The sequence below is a fragment of the Mixophyes fleayi genome, chromosome 5 (genome assembly GCF_038048845.1).
Source record: "Mixophyes fleayi isolate aMixFle1 chromosome 5, aMixFle1.hap1, whole genome shotgun sequence".
Taxonomy (NCBI): domain Eukaryota; kingdom Metazoa; phylum Chordata; class Amphibia; order Anura; family Limnodynastidae; genus Mixophyes; species Mixophyes fleayi.
In genome coordinates this window covers 6,116,249-6,134,871 of record NC_134406.1, presented here as the reverse complement: position 1 = coordinate 6,134,871, position 18,623 = coordinate 6,116,249, and the positions used below count along the sequence as shown (strand labels likewise).

At 40.1% G+C, this 18,623-nt stretch overlaps 1 protein-coding gene across 7 annotated transcripts in view; it reads left to right on the top strand.

The window, feature by feature from the left end:
• ADGRB1 (adhesion G protein-coupled receptor B1) overlaps positions 1-18,623 on the top strand; it is a 411,983-nt gene that overhangs the window by 207,621 nt on the left and 185,739 nt on the right. For 5 of the 7 annotated variants that reach the window (XM_075211646.1, XM_075211644.1, XM_075211645.1 and 2 more), the window contains exons 3-4: positions 5,096-5,254; positions 14,960-15,064. The exons of 1 other annotated variant lie outside the window; for it this stretch is intronic. In XM_075211646.1, the coding sequence (XP_075067747.1) occupies positions 5,096-5,254; positions 14,960-15,064 (264 nt within the window). The remainder of the gene's footprint in view (positions 1-5,095; positions 5,255-14,959; positions 15,065-18,623) is intronic. One more of the 7 variants, XM_075211647.1, reaches the window with a different exon arrangement.

The window sequence follows — 18,623 nt, the reverse complement described above, 5'->3', positions numbered from 1 at the left end:
GGATGTTTTAATTCCACCAAGTTGCATGTTTTATTATTGGATTATGAAATACAATTATTATTCCTGTTGCAGAGAGCAGGTTTGCAGGTCAGATTTATTGTACTTATAAATCCTGCAGAGCTACTTTCCAAGATGTTTTCATACAATGAAGCTGTGAATGGGATATAAAATGAATCGAATGTTAGATTATATTCTAATAATCACATCTAGAGGAGTTGTAACATTTTTTCATTAGAAAGATCTGTTATACTCCCAAATTGTTACATTTTTAAACTTCAGTAGAAGGGTTAGTCCCTCAAACGTTCACCTTAATTAGGAATCCATGTAAAAAAACAAAAGCAAAACAGCAGCAATTTCACATATAAGATTTTTTTTTTCCCTTTAAATATCAAGTTTAGTACCTTGAAACAAATCATTATCTCCTTTTTAAAAGCTCTCTACTTGGCAAATGAAAAACGGCTGCCAGACACAGACTCACAGTCATGTGATGGCAAAGGAAGGCGATGGAGGATGTCTCAGTGCAGACAGATCTCAGAGGGGCATTTCAAAGTTTTTCTCTTGCTACATCATGTGTCATGCGACTGTGGTTGCCACGGTGGTCCAGAATCATAAAACATTAAGAGCATCCTGAAGAAAATAAAAAGGGAAAATGGTAATGTTGCTTTATTAACCAGACTTTTTTGGGGTTGAATAATGAATCAGCTCCGCATTCCAAACACCAGAAGCGTTTCCGGTTTGTGGATAAGGATGGAGGCAGATCTTGGTTATATCTGAATAATTGAAAATAAATGTTGTTGGGATCTCTTTTCCCTGCACACAAGTGTTATAACACCTCCAGAGGACACGTTTTATATACTGTAATTGCAGAGGTAGAGATTTTGTGATCCGATAAAGGGCTGTTGACATATGCACAGCTGCTGCAGTACCTCTTGTTGCCACCAGAGCTTACTTCCAATGCTGATATTGCACAGCCTTCCATGACTTACAGCAAGTTGTAAACTATTTTAGGGGAGAATTAATATAGACTCTTAATTACTATGTGATTTTGTTTCGATCATCGGAAGTCTAGTTCTTGTGGTCATTGGTATTTCGCTTTATAGCATTACAGTCTATTGAGTTGGTTTGGAAATAGCAGCACTACTGTAGATTTTGGATTTGTGAAGCTTTTGTCAAGCTGCTGTGCTGGACACTATATTGCAGATAAATATTGAATCATGGAATTTATGATTCCTTGACACCGCCAGTCTTAGTGCTGTTGAGTTGAGCTGAGTTTGTCTACAATTTTACTATCTTTCATATATGCTACCATAAAAGCACAGTACCGCTGAGTATACAAAACAGTCTGTTATGATTATGTGTATATATATATATATATATATATATATATATATATATATATATATATACATATATAATTACACAATATATGCATTGGCGCTACCTAGTATAAGGTTCAAAGAAAAACACAGGAATAATGATCAAAGCTGTTCTTTTAAGGTTGCAATAAGGCATAATTAGGGCAGTGACACTAATACAGTGTGTTTCCGTGATTTTGTCCACCATTTGTTTGTTTGTATCTTGTTGTACAAGAGTATAACTTGGAAATTTTCATCTGCTACAATTTTAAGTTTGATCCCCCAACCCACATATTTCCTGTTTGTCCTTTGCTTGACTCTAGTCCTTATTGTTATTTTAGATAAAACTACATCCAAGACCATAATAATCGTGGAGAAGGTCTGAATATGTGCGGAGCGGGCTTAAATAGAGAGTGAAGGGAAAAACAAGATTAACTTGGATTGTTGACAATATAGAACGGGGATTGGTAGGGGGACTGTATTAGCTGGGTGATAAGAGATGTCAGATATAGAAGGGGGATTGGTAGGGGGACTGTATTAGCTGGGTGATAAGAGATGTCGGATATAGAAGGGGGATTGGTAGGGGGACTGTATTAGCTGGATGATAAGAGATGTCAGATATAGAATGGTGATTGGTAGGGGGACTGTATTAGCTGAGTGATAAGAGATATTAGATATACAGTAGAAGGGAAGATTGGTAGGGGGTTATTAGCTGGGTGATAAGAGATCTCAGATAAAGAAGGGGATGTTGTTAGGGGGACTGTATTAGCTGGGTGATAATATATATATATCAGATATAGAAGGGGAGATTAGTAGGGAGACTGTATTAGCTGGATGATAAGAGATGTCAGATATAGAATGGTGATTGGTAGGAGGACTGTATTAGCTGAGTGATAAGAGATATTAGATATACAGTAGAAGGGAAGATTGGTAGGGGGTTATTAGCTGGGTGATAAGAGATCTCAGATAAAGAAGGGGATGTTGTTAGGGGGACTGTATTAGCTGGGTGATAATATATATATATATATATCAGATATAGAAGGGGAGATTAGTAGGGAGACTGTATTAGCTGAGTGATAAGAGCTATAAGATATAGAAGGGGAGATTGGTAGAGGACTGTATTAGCTGAGTGATAAGAGATACCAGATATAGAAGGGGAGATTGGTAGGGGGACTATATTAGCTGGGTGACAAGAGATATTACAGTGTGCTGTGATTGGATGTTTGGTTGTTAGAAAGTGTTGTCAGGATTTACGACCAAGTTTTTCAATTTTGCAGAGAGTTTGCTCTCTCTGTATACAATTGCATGCAGCATTGTGCAAGGATTTTTTTCAGGTATAGATTCCCTGTCGTGGAACACAAAGTGACTTGTGCAAGGGGCTAACACTGGGTTTCAAACCGAGGTCTCCAGCAAACCAGTCCGAATCCAAATCTTCTCTCCTCCTTCACCCTTACACTTCTGGGCCAGGATGTGGTAATGATGTTACTGTCCTCTCTTCAGGCAAGTGTGCTTTTGTCAACTGTTCCAGGGCAGTTGTGTGCTTAAAGGTCCTGTAACCTTATTTATTGTCCCTTTTGCATTTGAATCCTGTGAATATTATGAGATTCTTTCTATAGGACATGACTTATTTTCTAATGTTAATGTGCTTGCAGAACTCACTGTACAGCAGACAGCCATTCTCTCTGTCTCTCTGCCCCCCCTCTCTCTCCCCCTCTCCCTTTATCTCTCTTGTGTCTTCCCAGAAGCCTCCTGTTAATCTTATTCATGTGGGATAATCCTCTCACAATATGGTAGCTTGGAGGCTTGACCTAGTGGCAATTAGGGGGTATTACATCTTTAGGTTAGATGTATAATTGATGAATCGTGTAGTAGTCCGAGTACAAAAGACTGCAAAAGCCATCACAGTAGGGGTAAACATTTGCATTCTCCGGTACTAGACAAAATTAAGCAAAGAATATTTTTTTTACATTAAGGTGTCTAATGCTGGTCACACCCACCAAGTGAAATGACTATTTTGGTGACACCAGTGAGTGGGGAAATTAGACAGACCCCTCCGTTTCCACCTAGCGGGTGGGTAACAGCGCAGACTGTTAATATGGTCAGCAGATGACCGCCACACATGCGCAATCTTATCATATCAGTGCAGGTACTTGTGCATTTCATTCTAAAAATGTTACCGCAGAATTCGGACAGATTACCAAGAGGATGGAAATGTAAATTATTTTTTTACATTCAATAGTGATTGATTTGATTGAAAAGTATAAAACAACTGCAACAGTCAAGAAATATGTTTAATATTAATAAAAGGGCACAAATGTATCACAACAGGGGATAGAATGTATCTCGTACAGCTTCAGCATAGACTTAAGAAGTTATTTATGAAATATAATTGATAATGCAATAGAAATATAATCAAATGTAAAGAATTCTGTTACTACCAGATCTTATAAACCATGCTATAGTGAATCACCTTATAATGACTTTATATTAAAACACATGTTACAGCTATCTGATATTAAGTTATGCTATAACTAGCTTAGAATAATTATAGTAATGAGTTTATTTAAAATTACATGTTGTAACAGTCTGTTGTCAGGTTACATGTTATAACTATATTATAGTACAGTACATATATAATAATTACTTTACATAAAGTAACATTTCATAACTGTCTTGTATTAAGTTACTTGCCATAACTAAGTTACATTGAGTTACATGTTTTACTTATCATTTTAAGTTACATGTTATGACTATGTTCTATTAGGTTACATGGTATAATGATTTCATATTAAGTTGATGTTCTACATACAGTATCTTGGGCTAAATTACATGTTATACCAGTATTATATGAGGACAGATGTTTTACTATGAGTTATAAGTTACACTCAGAGGTCAAGAACATTGGTTGAGTTTGACACACAAGTTTGAATCTAAATTTAGAATTAAGGACGTTTCCACAAACCAAAATATATAACATAATGTTGCTGAGAAAAGGGAATTTTGCCTTCTTTAAAATTTGTGAGGGGCAACCTGTCAGAGCTCAGGTATGGACCCAGAATATTGTTAGGTGTAGGGTTTGGGTTAAAGTTTTGCGGCTAATGTTAGAGGCAGTCATTACTGCGGGTTAGGCTTGAGACTACCATAATTTATCCAGGAAATCGTGAAATTACCTTGGTCAAGTAACTCAATTAGAATTATATTGGAGACTCACCAATTTAAAATTTTTAGAGCTCTAGCTGATCCAAAGGTGGCCCCGTCTCTTGAAGGGCCCACAGTAAATGCCCTTGTTGCTCCTTTATTGTGTAGCAGATTGCTCCACACCAAACATAGAGCCTCTCCTAGTCAAGTGCAACCAATTTCTTCTGACGTCAAAGGTTTAATGCGCCCTCAGGAAAGTTTCATATAAGCAAACTCACGTGGGATTAAGCAGTGTCCTTAGCCGAAATCCTAATCTGAGAGCACCCATAAAGTCTGGATTCTGGTACAGATTCATGGCTGGGAACTAACCATGATATATAAAGCAAAACTGAACATTCTGTAGAGATTGTACCTACAGTTCCATCCACGTTGATAACAATGACATAGTTTGAAACTTGAATTATTCTCATGTAAATGTAGCTTTGCAGATAACCATATCCTATGTCCATATATAGGTTCCTCACATGTGTATATAAATCGGTTCTCATTATAAACCCTGCAAACTCTGAAGATGATTAAATCTTTTTGTTTTGTCTTACAAGGTGGATGGAACGCATGGAGCTCCTGGGGGGACTGTAACAGGGATTGTGGGGGTGGGCTGCAGACCAGAACCAGGACATGTCAGTCTTTGCCCGATGAGAGCCACGTTTGTGAAGGCGTACTGGAGGAGGGACGACTGTGCAACAGGAAGGCATGCGGCGGTACGTCTATAATATTATTATTATTACATTATATGCAGCTGGCTTCAGCTTTCTTTAACATACTCAACTATCACTAAAGTATCATGTACTGTATAAAACAGATTAATTAAAGGATGTGTACACTTATGACTTTTTTTAGTCGATTGAAGGGTAAAATTGTCCCTAAGGGTCTGTATTGCAAATATAATCCGTCTAATTCTTTGCTATGTACATTCTAGCAGAGTATATTGCTGCACTTAACCTTTCCTGCAGACTCTCCCTGGGCCCAAGTCATTAAAGAGAGCAAAGCTAAAAAAAAAAGGAGTAACTTTGCACCTTGGCAAAACCATGTTGCATTGGATGGGGAGGTACATTTAAAATGTGGGGACAGATTTATAGTTGGGGTAGGGAATGTCTTTGATCAACTTTAAATTTCAGTGTTGAAATAAAGTTAACACGTATCTGTGTGTTACATGACAAAACAGCCAGTATTTATCTTATATGCAAAAAAATAAACGAATAATTTGCACCCCCTGTAACATGGTTTGTCCAGGATCAAATTTACTCCTTTTTTTGCCCTGCAGTCCTTAATGACTCGGACCCTTCATGTTCAGGAGGTCAGCTGTATGCCATCCCCTCTCGGTGTCATGTGACTAACATCAGCGTTTGTGAACTGAGTAGCGACACATGCTACATGTACTACTCAGTCCAAACCTAACGGTGTTGCGTTTGCAGTGTCTCAGTTTGAACCGGACATAAGACGTAGGACTGTATATGTCTGTCCCTCTCAAAGATGGAGAGTCTGCAGCAGAGGTAAGAGCTAGGTACACTCTGCTGGAGAGAGTATAATGCAACATATTAGGCATCAGGTATAAATTAAAATAATAAAAATACAAAAAATAATAATGCAAAAAACAAAAACAGCAAAGGTGAACTTATCATTTAAGTTATTTGCTAAATTTGCCAATCAGCAGTCACTTGATGAAGAGTATTTGTATGTATGTGTCTGTGCACTGTTGCATTTTATAACTGTGTCCTGGGTGTTCTAAGTCAAACTTGGCAACTTTAAAGAATCCTCCTCCAGGTGAGGTGTGGAAGTGTGGCCACATGTTTTATGTCATCATGGCCCCGCCCCCGCTGTAGATTTAAGTGGGGGCGGAGCCATGGTAATGTATTTTGCAACAAATCACGTCATCATGCCCTATGTCCCACCCACCTCACCAGGGAAGTGGGCGGGATCCGATATTGTGTCTGTGTCCCCCAGGAGTTTAGGAGGACTCCCTAAAATTTGGGAGTCTCCCGGATGTTTCGGGAGAACAGACAAGTATGGTTTAGATGCTTTTCCACAGTGTGGAGTAGCAGAGATCTGATTGCATCGCCCGTTTTTCAACACTTTTTATAAGTGACAGATATTTGTCTGCAAGTTGTGTTGCAGATTGTGGTCTTTGGTAACCAAAATAAGTGACTTTCGATGCTGGGAACTCAACAAATTGACACTGCGACACTTAATAGTATTCTGCTATCAGTAGCAAAATCATATCTGTCTTAAAGGTTGTTTCATTTGTTTTGTGTTTTAACATCTGGCCCTAATCTTGAATAAAACAAGTATTGTACATGAGAGACAGATTTAGGTGAATCAGTTGTTTTGTACTTGGTTATTACATAGAGCTGTGGTATATAATAAGCAATACTTCATACACATTGCAGACAGAGCAGTAAGCCGGTTTCTTGCATGCGCAATATAATACAGTTGTAGCGTCATTAGACTCTAATCGCGAATTCAAAACACACACATTAAGCAGTGTCAGTGTGGTAATGTGTCTACACTTGATCATACTGTCCTCCGCACACTTTCACAATTTGATATGTGTGTTCATTTTATTTTGATAGCATTTTGAATAGTTTGAAACGCGGAAAATACACAAAAATGGTTTAAGTTCTGTCCTGACAAAGTAAACACACACAAAAGGTTGTGAACTCACTTGACACAATGATTTGCAGTGTTGAAACTGGATAGTTCAAATGCCACTGGGTACCCCAAGGTTTAGAATATAGAATACAAAGTATAACTTAACGTTTCTCTACTGCCAAGAGTTTGAATGTCATTAAATTTAAAGAGGAAGTCAGGCAGCATTTTTTTCTTTGTTCAGATGATTTTGGAACATTGTGTAACTGCTGTTTCGTGCGCTTCTGATGTTAAGAATCGCAACATTGAAAAAAATGACACACATGGATGATTAAATCTGATTTCCTTAGGCAGGTACGGCTCTGATTCGCCTCCTTCTTTAATTTAGAAATGCCTTATATATTAAAAGGAAAAACCATTTTAGCTAATGCCAGACTGGTTTTGATTCTAATTATTCCCGTTCCTATATTGCGCAGTGATATATATATTTTTTTTATTAGATAGTCAGACCGGGCTCCCAGTTCTAACGGCGGACTCTGGAGAGTGCAGGGTGTGTAGCGAAGGATTAATGAATTACCAAAATTGAAAGCAGGGCGTTCACGCAGAAAGTGATTAGGGCGATATTAGATGAAATTACTTCATTCATTTTTTACCTCTTCCATCATTAGAAATTATTTTGTAATTAGTCCGCCGCTCGCAGATGCCTCCCAGACTTGCTAAGGTATAATTTAGCAGACAGGAAATCATGAAGTTTATACCTCATAAAACTGTTCTACGTGATGTTCTGCTGAGTTGCGGAGCAGTTATCGCGGGCCGGCTGCTAGTGGCGCACTGATATCCGAGAGTGATGAATATACAGGTTAATGAACATGAACACACTGCTATAATCTCAATCAAATTCTGTCACCAGCTTATAATGCATACAGAATGCTTAATAAACAGACTGGCAACCTCCTGATAGTGCCCCGAGCACAAACTACTTTGTCAGTAATCTCACATAAAGCGATTCTGGCCGTTTCTGAGATTTATCGTCATCATCATCAACATTTATTTATATAGCGCCAGCAAATTCCGTAGCGCTTTACAGTTGGGAGCAAACATTAATAAAACAATACTGGGTAATATCTACAGACAGAGGTAAGAGGGCCCTGCTCACAAGCTTACATCAGATGCATCTAATTTCCTATTTTGCAAACATTATTGTAATGACTTTTCAACCTGTTCGCTTGAGACAAATAACGCAGTGACATTGTTATAGTTTTTTCATTAAATTTCCCCCAAAACGGGCCAATGCATATTTTAGTTAAAGATAGGAGAGGGATCTTCACAGGAACAGCAGTTTTTTGTGAAGAGTTTTAATAAATTTACACCATCTATCCATCCTTATCTTTGTGATAATGATTAAAAGCGATTGAGTAAAAATGCCGTCACTAATAAATATCCCCCACAGTGCGCCAAGTTGGCTCCGAAACATCGCACGGGTCTATACTGATTGGGCGGACCAAATACCGCGCAGCGCTGCACTTTTATTCCATGAAGACATGTTCTGCCTTATGCCGGATGTCTCTAATTAACTCTCTCCATCTATATGTACCCTCCTGGTACTTTTAATAAATGTCCCACCCAAGTGGCAGAACAGTGCCTCATTGGTCCCCATGGCAAAACTTGGGTAGGTGTAAGTAGAGGTGGGGGGAGGATTCCTCTATGTTTGCTTTAGGGTAGAGAGGGAGTGTTGGGGAGTGCTGCAGGGGCCTGGTGGGGGGAGACCTTGGAAGGGGGGGGTGCCTGGTTTCTGTCACCTACAAGTCCTGTAGTAACCACACCTACTGCGCACCTTGTAATTAAAAGTGCATGTATGAGCCAATGAATTAAAATCAACGGAAGATTGAAAACACTCCCCAAACTGAATACCATAAATAGACATTCGCAGAACTTTCCTGGGGTGCTCTGTTCCAGCCTGTGCCCCCCCACCCCAGATGTCTGCTCTGGGCCAGCTCCTGCAGGACATGTGATGTTGATGGACAGGTAGCTCCAGTAAGTAATATTCTGCATTAATGTGTATTCACCACTATTCTTCTAGCCCTTATTCAGTGTCTCCTTTAGATGACTTATTCAATATTAATTGTAATTCTATTCACTTCTCACTGGAGGCTGCGCTGACTGAGATCTTTCCACCAGAAGTCCAGGAGATTTCTACCATCTGTTGGAATATGCTAGTGGTAGCAGACTCATTGTCTCTATAAAGATATTAGGAATCATTGTATTATTACACTTTATGTAAATACCACAGGAGGCAACGCAGCAATAAATACAGATCAGGTTGCCAAAAAATGATATCTTTGTATACAGATGAATTTTCAAAGCTGGGATAAACACTGACAAACTTTGACACTTTTCTGTTGTAGAATGAATGTACGGTATAGAAACAAACAGCTTAATCTTTTGCATACATTGCACAGAACTGCAAAGAACCAAAAACAATTCTACTTATTGACCTTGGCGATATAACTGGGTAGAGGCCACAGGGGTAAACTGTATATTTGGCATTTTCCTATATCTGTTACATGACTAGACACGTAACTCAGCTTATGTTATTTAAAATAAAAAAACATCTGAAATGGTCAAAAATAGTTCATTATTACAAAATAAAATGAGCATTTTGATATACTGCTGTGACCCTCTACTCCTTGGACTTAAATTAACCAAACTGTCATTAATTAAAATCCTGTGGTCACATTGATTTTCCTAACTCATCTTTTTACCAATACTGAGGAACCCTTTTCAGTCATTGTAACAGCTGCCTGCTTCCTCCAAGATACAAATTAACATTTTGATATTCAACTACAAAGCCATTCAAAATGCTGCTCCCTCCTACATGTCTTCTCTGGTCTCTGGATATCTTCAGAATTATGATCAATGACCTACCAAGGACATATGCTTGTCATCCTCCCTTATTACCATGTCCCACTTTCCATGAAGCACCTCTTGTCAGATGTACCTGTTTTCTGAAATTCTCTACCCTGTCTTCTTAGAATCAACTTACACTTGACTTCAAAACTTAAAATTCACCTTTTCAAGGAAGCTTATGAAATTCCCTGTGTACCTTGGCATTAAAATGATTTAGTTCAGGAATTCACACATCCTCCTTAACTTACTGTGTAGAATCGTCTTCAATTTCTTGTTGTGTTGCTGTATTGTTATTAAGGCATGTTCAATTTGTCTCCCTGGTTTTACATTATATTTATACGGAATAAGTTGGTACTATATTTGTGTGTTGCAAACCTCTGCCATTTCTACTCATTTTTATCACTTGTAGTTTCAAATGAGATTAAACAGTTCTGTTAGCTCAGAAACAAGCCTTTAGAAGTTGATCACAGCACACTGCCATATTTCTATAAAAATTCATACCACATCCCAATTCACGGACTTAAATCTATAAATAGGCTGCCTTTTCTGGTTACATATTACACCTTGAAAAACAAAAGACAATCAGAGCAAAAAAATTTCACGACAATGGAACTTTGTTGTCAGTATATACAACACAGTACTAAGGCAGTGCCTTAGTGATGTCACCGGCTCCTCGGATATTGATTGGCTGCAGGCTGGTACCGCCCATAATACATACCTCCCAATTTGTCTGTCCCCACCAGCGGCATAGGGGGCGTGACCACAGAATTGGGGCATGGTCTTGTTGCTGTGGGGGTGTGACCACCCTCCTAGAGGGCTGCCTCTTACATACCTCCCTTCCTCCAACATTCTCACCCATGGGACAAACATGGGGGCGGGAGAGTGGACAGACCCCTAAAACAAGGACTGTTGGGAGCTATGATTATTAGAGATGCTCACTGACCCCCGTGAACTGGTTTAGGTTTTGGTTTTGGATCTGGATTAGCTTCGTGTTTTGGTTTTGGTTTTGGATTTTTAAGGAAAAATCCTAAAATATGCTAAAATCACATATTTTTTCTCTTTTTTTGTTCCTACATTATTTTTAACCTCAATAACACTAATTTCAAGTCATCTGCAATCAATTTTGACCACCTCACAGGTCACAATATTATTTTCATACACTTTCGGACAAATACTGCAGCGACCTGGCTGGATGGTAAGCGACAGAGCAATGACACAAACACACGGCAGTTCCTAGCACATCTAGGACACATTGGCACACAGCAGTGGCAGAAAAAAAAAATGTGGGTCCGCCCTCCCTCCCACCCACCGTTATGTTGGATCTTAAAAAGGAATTCAAAACTCCCGAGATCCGAGGACGTAACGATGACGTTTTGCCTCGTTTTCAAATCTGAGGGCGCACGACAGTGCCGGCTCGTTACTCAGATCCCCTAAGTTTGGGTGTGTTGGGTTCTCGAGGAACCGAGCCTGAGCATCTCTAATGATTATATGTAGGTGGCAGGACTGGTCCACGTTATGTATGTCAGTATCTCACCTATTTCTCACTTGGGCCCCTACATATTGTTATGCGGAGATAACACAGATTTTCTATTGCAGCAATTTATCAAGAAAATATCATTCAGCTGATTGGCGACACTGGCTGGCAGCTTCGGCGGACAGTCTTGTTCCATCTGCACATGCATATCGCAGATTTCCGATTGTACAAAATGCTTTATTTAAATAAATAAAGCATTTTTTTCAGTTAATATACCCTGCTATCGCCATCCCGAGATGGCCGTAGCAATAGGAGGAATGAGGCGGTATTTGTACCACCACCATCCTTATTAAAAAGGCTTTCACTGCACAATGCCATAAATATCTCTTCTCCAGTTCATAGTACTTTTCTCCCTTTAATAAATAGACACATTTAAATTGTTTGTTATATATTAACGTTTAAAACAAGTGATTTTGTTTGTTGCCGTTAGATCACCCTTTAATGTACAGCAAGATATCAGCAGTTCCCCAGCACAGTTTTCTCATTAGCAGTTATCAGAGTACACCTTACCCTCTATTACTTATTGATGTCTTCGCTATGCAGCCATGTGCGACATTAACCAAGGAAGAAGCTATTTTACAGTCACTGTACAAGTAGAGCAGCATTTTCCCGCTACGTAGATAAACCTCAGTGTATACAATATTGTAAGCAGTATATCCGGCCCAAATTTTTTGTTCAAAAAAATCAATTAATATGATGCTGCAGACTATCGCACCTCTGATAAGATCAATCTCCCAGCTCCCATTTAGCCGCAAGGAAATCCTATCTCACTGCACATGGGAACGTCTTTGCTTTAAAGAGCATCAGAAACAGATTGATTTCCAGCCTCTGCAATGTTACAGTAATGAAGCCACTTTAGAGCGTCAGATTTCACCCAGGGCAGCCTGGCCTGTGGATGAGGAAGTCAGTATTTACTCATTGATTTTGTGTCTCTGGCAGAACCACAATGCTTAAGACAAAGGAGACCTCAGTGCGTCTCTACTGTACACGCTGCCGCCATGGCGGTATAGAGCCGCTGGGTGTAACCAAAAAGATATCTCAGCGCCCTTCATGCTGGGCAGTTATGCTTTATACAGTATATATATATATATATATATATATATATATATATATATATATAAATATATGTGTGTGTGTGTGTAGACATGTATATATATATGTGTGTGTGTGTGTGTGTGTGTGTGTAGACATGTATATATATATGTATATGTGTTCATACATATACAAATTTGATCACTTGAATTTTTCTTCCAATGCCCTGCAGAACCCGCCAGTTAGTGCCGAATAACCATGTACTCAAGGAAGTTAAAGAAACAATGTAACCAGTGACACATAGAAGGCCGGAAGAGAGGCAGAAAACATGCAACACACACACTGGAGAGAAAAAAAACTCAACACCCATAAACACAGTACACACACAGTACAGACACACACAATACATGCACAATACACACATAATACACACACAACATACACATAATTCCTTACTCGCCAATTCCCGGATTCCAGGGAGTATATAACAGTCTCACGCATCCTAGTGAAGTGGGCAGAATTAGGCTCAAAATACAGTGATTCCCGGAGAATTGCGGCATTTGGCCCCGTCCCTCACTGTAAAATGACGCGTTCATTACGTCACTGGTCCAAAATGACGCGATTTGCAAAGCTCAGCCTCCCCGCAAATCCACCCCCGGCAACTCCTGGACGCCAACTAGAAAAAGTTGCCAAGTATGCATAATACACCCACAACAGACACATAATACACACACTGGGCCCAAATCATCTTGGAACGCAAAGTGAAACAATTTGTTTTATTTTAGTAACGGAAACATTTCCATTAGAATCTGGGTATCAGTCAGTGCGCTCCGGCTGTACATTACTGGCTGTATGTAGACAGAACAGACTATGTGCTATATAAAGTCCCATCAGAACACATGCAACAAGAAAAACACTAAATACTTTTTTACCTCTTAATACTATAATCATTAATAAAGGTACATTTAAAAAAATAATTTATATCTTTATCATTTTTTTAAACATGAAATACATGTATCAGGAAGTTCTCACTGTGTACTTTACATAGCTACATTTTTACAGTTTCTCTGACTTGCAGACACATGTTCTAGCCGTATACTCAGCCGTTGTCACTATCACTCTGACACCCGACCTGTAGCTGGTGCAAGTGATGCGGCTGAAAAACACGTACCATAGAGACGCTTGAATCGGACAGATGTGTGTGCGATCGCCCTTATTGTACGTTGCCTACAATCAGGGGCGGATCTAGAAAACTACTGTACCCGGGGCGATTTAGGGTGGGGAGGCGATTTAGGCCCTGCCCCTTTCTAACAGTTTAGGCTGCCGACGGCTGCACAGTATGTGCAGGTCCGTCCAGCCGTGACAGGCAGGGACAGTGTGCTGCCCGTCTGCTCTGATTAAAACACAATCAGAGCAGCCGGGCAGCACACTGTCCCTGCCTGTCACGGCTGGACGGACCTGCACATACTGTGCAGCCGTCGGCATCAAGTGTCTGCTAGTGCGGACGATCTCCCCGATCGCCCCCCCCCCCTGGATCCGCCACTGCCTACAATAGACTTCCTGTCCCCACTCCCATTCTGCCCATCAAATCAGAGTTAGTAGGAAGTGTCATTTGCGTACCACCATGAATTGCATATAATTGCGTTCACAGGTACAGCAGATGTCCGATCGCACTTACTGCTCGTTCATTGCTTCAGACAGGATTTACAGATAGCGCTATAATACAGTCAAAATGAAACAACATTTGTTATGTAATATAAACACATTTACTCGTTTATTAATATGTGGTAACTGGAGAGTTTGGAGAGGGTTAAACTTATTTATTTATCCATAATGCTCAAAAATAAAGCTGTGTGTAGCTGAGGAGTTTGGAGAGGGTAACATGCACGGATGTATGTACAATGTAGCTGTGTGTAACTGAGGAGTGTGTACAGGGTTTAAAGTATCAATTTATCTACAATGCACAGACATTTAGAGGTCTGTAACTGGGGTGTGTGAGAGGTTTTATCTATAATACACAGAAATGACGCTGTTTGGAGAGGAAGAGAAGATTGTGACAATCTTGCAGGACAAGAGAGGTCCGAGCTTCCTAAAATTTTAAACCATCCTCTGTTATTGTCTCCTCTTCTTATCCAGGCAGGGATACCTGGAGAGTTAAAATGTTGGTGGTGAGAATGACAAAGTTGGTTTACCACCATTCTGATAGTTGAGGCTTTTGGGGGGAGTGGGGGAGGATTATGGCTGTATTAAATTATCTCTATTCTTGCCCGATTGGTCGTGTGATATATTCTCTCCTGTCTGTAAAGCTACATTGCTGATTGTTATAATGGCCGCGTCTTTGTTTCAGCCAATGGAAGATACGATTCCAGGAGTCAGTCTTTGAGGTCCATTGACAACAAGAAGAAGGACGACGCAGATGAGTATCAGTTTGGTTTTCCTGCTCCTCAAATAGGTGAGAAGTTCCCAAATTCGAATAAAAAAAACGAAACTAATGTGGGACAAATAATTATCATGTAGTGTTGTCAGATCAGCCGTGTAAAACAGGAAACATATGTGCTTCATGGTTGCTTAGTGTGATCCCGTACCTATCGCTTGTAGGCAGCAGAGGCAGCCAAATTTGTGACCGCAAATCAAGGCACCAAACACCTCATGCCTCAATGATATTACAAATTCACAAGACAGAAATAATAGACCGCATTCTCATTAATATTGGCACAAACCACAGAATAGCTGCCTCGGTTAACGGCTGACACGCAGTGCAAAGCCAAATTTGGAACTACCCGATTCATGCAAATGTGGCAAGACGTCCGCCAAAGCACATAGGTGTGCAGAGCAAGATAGCAGCATTTGTACGAGAGGGGAGGAGCTGGGCAGAGCTGGCGATGTACTCAGCAGGGGCGGAGGTGCCCCAAGATTTACAGAGCATTTATAAAATCTATATTTTATTTTGCAGCGTGAGATTTTTTAAACAAGATAAGGGCGTTGGAAGGCGGCATTTTTTGGGGTTTCCTAGTTGGGCAAAGGGGCACGCTGGTCTTTGGGTCTCATCCTGTAGTTTTGATGGGAACTATTTTGCATCTGCATGTTGCACACCCACAATGTAATAATATAATTGAGTCTAAGCCTAGCGGTATTTTTGGAGAAATATTGAAATGTTTATTTAATGTACAGGGAGGGTACTGACGTGGGAGGAGCCTCTATATATTCTTCTGTCTCTCTGCAAACCTACGTCCCAGGTAGGTAGCAGATAGTTTTCTAGTTATCAGAAACATCCCCTCAGGGGGGAGAAGAAACAGACAACTGGGCGGTGCTCTTGGTGGACCTTTTACTGGCGATAAGCTAATGCTTTCTATTTGCATGTTGTGGCCACATGTAGATTTGGACCCAAGTCCAGTTGCATAGAGTAAAATATGAATTTCGCTACCACGCATGCTTATAAAATAGACTTACATTGAGTCTATATGTAGAGTCAGTTGTACGACCCCTTGCGCTAATAAAGGCAGATTGGGGGAGACAAGGGGCGCAAGAGTAGACAATTTACAATAATCATAGGCAAACCGAGGGCGGGGGGGAGTTTGCCTGGAAACCCCCCTCCAAGCCTGGGGCACTATATAATTGAGGTGGCGGGACCCTGCCCCCGCTTCACACAGCTCTGCTTGAAAAGGGAGTGCTGCGTGCACCTAACAGTAGTGCACGCAGCATTGCCCATGTATATGATGAGGATAGGAAGAGTTGGAGAGCAGCCAAGCACTGTCTAATATTATAGCCACGCCCCCATGCATGGTGGTCACACCCACTGGTGGCGTGGTGTGGAAACCCCCCTCTACAAACCCTGCGTTTGCCCCTGATAATGGTGTGTTCAAGCACAAGCCACCGATATAGACCGGGAAACTGATAAGTCAGGAGAGGTATCTGTTACGGAGGATTTACCCCGGGTGTCACAAACTAATAATAATGATGATGAAGATCCGACTCCTCACACTACGTACAATGTGTATTTATTCGGGATTCAATTTATGCCTGAGTTTATTCGGATATTGCGTCCAGCGAGGTCCGTGTTGGGCAGATGATGAGTACACGTTAGAATACAACATGCAATTATACGAATTGTAATGCAACCCCCCAACATGTATACATAGTATGTGTCCGGTTATAAACCTGATAACCCCTGTTCTGATGGCGATGGATCCCATTCATGACAGTGTTTTGTGCAGAATCTCAAAACTGTTTCTAGGTTCCAATTGTACCCTTGAAAAGCTGCTTCCAATATCTGCATTCATCCAATATTAATCGTCCCGTCCCATGTTATGGGTCTGCATTGTACTATTTAAGGAACATGTTCATAATGTACAATGTGCTGAAAAGTACAGACTCAATAATTTAGGATTCAGACATCTGGAAATAGGACGTGTGAGATGAGGCTGCGGGGCTTCCGCTTCCAGATGAGATTGTCTTTGCAATTTTATTATTAAGTGAAAGTAATAAAGACTTCAGAGGAGACTCAACGCTAGATAGCGACGGTGGGTGTTACTCTACAGACAGTTTTATTATTATATTTTACAGACTATTTCACTAAATCTTCACTAAGTCTAAACACAAGTTAGTGAAATATGATAAAGAAAAAAAAAATCATCATAAATATAAATGTATCCCTAGTTTTCCAACAACCTGACACAATGTAAAGGACAACAGAAACAATTGAAATTTGTATGTGGAGCATTAAGGTAAAATACAATACACAACTTTCATACTGTAGAACAAATTAAAGAACAGTTAAGTAGTTCCTCCTCCCTGCATTTCTGATGGGGGGGAACACACATCTTTAGTACATTGTTCTAGATGGACTGATACAAGAAAAGCAAAAAGCTCAAATTGCAAAGCAGTTTGTGTACTGTGACATCACTGGCTCCCGCCTCTGTTTATAAATTCACCACTGTGCTGAACACTTATTTTACTGTGGAGACTTGGTAGCCAATCTCTCAAGGTCTAGATTTGCATTACTGCAACAATAGAATAACACTGCTCTCCTAGATAATAACTTCCGTAAGTGATAGGAAAGACAGAGGGCTTGATGCATTAAGGAATGTAAATGCCGATACGTGACGTATTTTACATCAAATTGCTCTGCGCATACCCAGGTACATGTATTCCTGTTGTATCACTTGCACCAGCTACAGGTCAGGTGTTAAAATGCATAGCGGGGAAGTTTTCCCCAAATAACACACACTGTAACATCACCTTTTACCAAACCAAATAAAGACACGGACACCAAATTAAAGTTGGAATGAATGACGGTATTTATTAATATTTAAACTAGAAGGACTGTAAGGCGGACGACAGCAGGGCAGTCAGGAACGCAAAACCAATAAAGGTGGAAAGGTCAGACCATAGTACCACCAACCCAGGATCATACCTTATCTATTGGTCGGTGCTAAGATCAAGTCCAACGGCAAGACTACGCCCCCTATTAACTCCGCCAGTATAAACCATACAAAACTGGCCCAATGGTCCTCCTAACATACGGACCAACCATGGTATGACACCATAACCACAGAGGGGTAGTGACCTATGACAAGATCACCCGAGCACCATATGCACAGTTACCGACTCCACTGCTCTCCTACTCTAACTATATCCTGTCTGCACTGACTTATAACTGTGTATAAGTCCCAACCCCTTCCTGCTCCCATTGGATGAAATTCCAGGAATCCACAGATCAAAGGTTCTTTGGCAAGTCACTCACCCACATGATTTTAACTGCGTTTAGTCTAATGGACACACTTCTCAAGTGCTGATTACTAGTGATGACGGCTGTGTATACAGCTATAGCATGTGTTTGCAATCAAGAGCAACTGTACAAATTTATTTTATGTACAGTAGACATTAATAACATCTTCATAAATGTATTTCATGGGGGGGACATTTAGAAAAAAAAAAACTTTTTTAAAATCGTTTTTTAATTAATTACTATGGGTGATAATAATTGAATTAATTTTCTCTTAGGTCAGCTG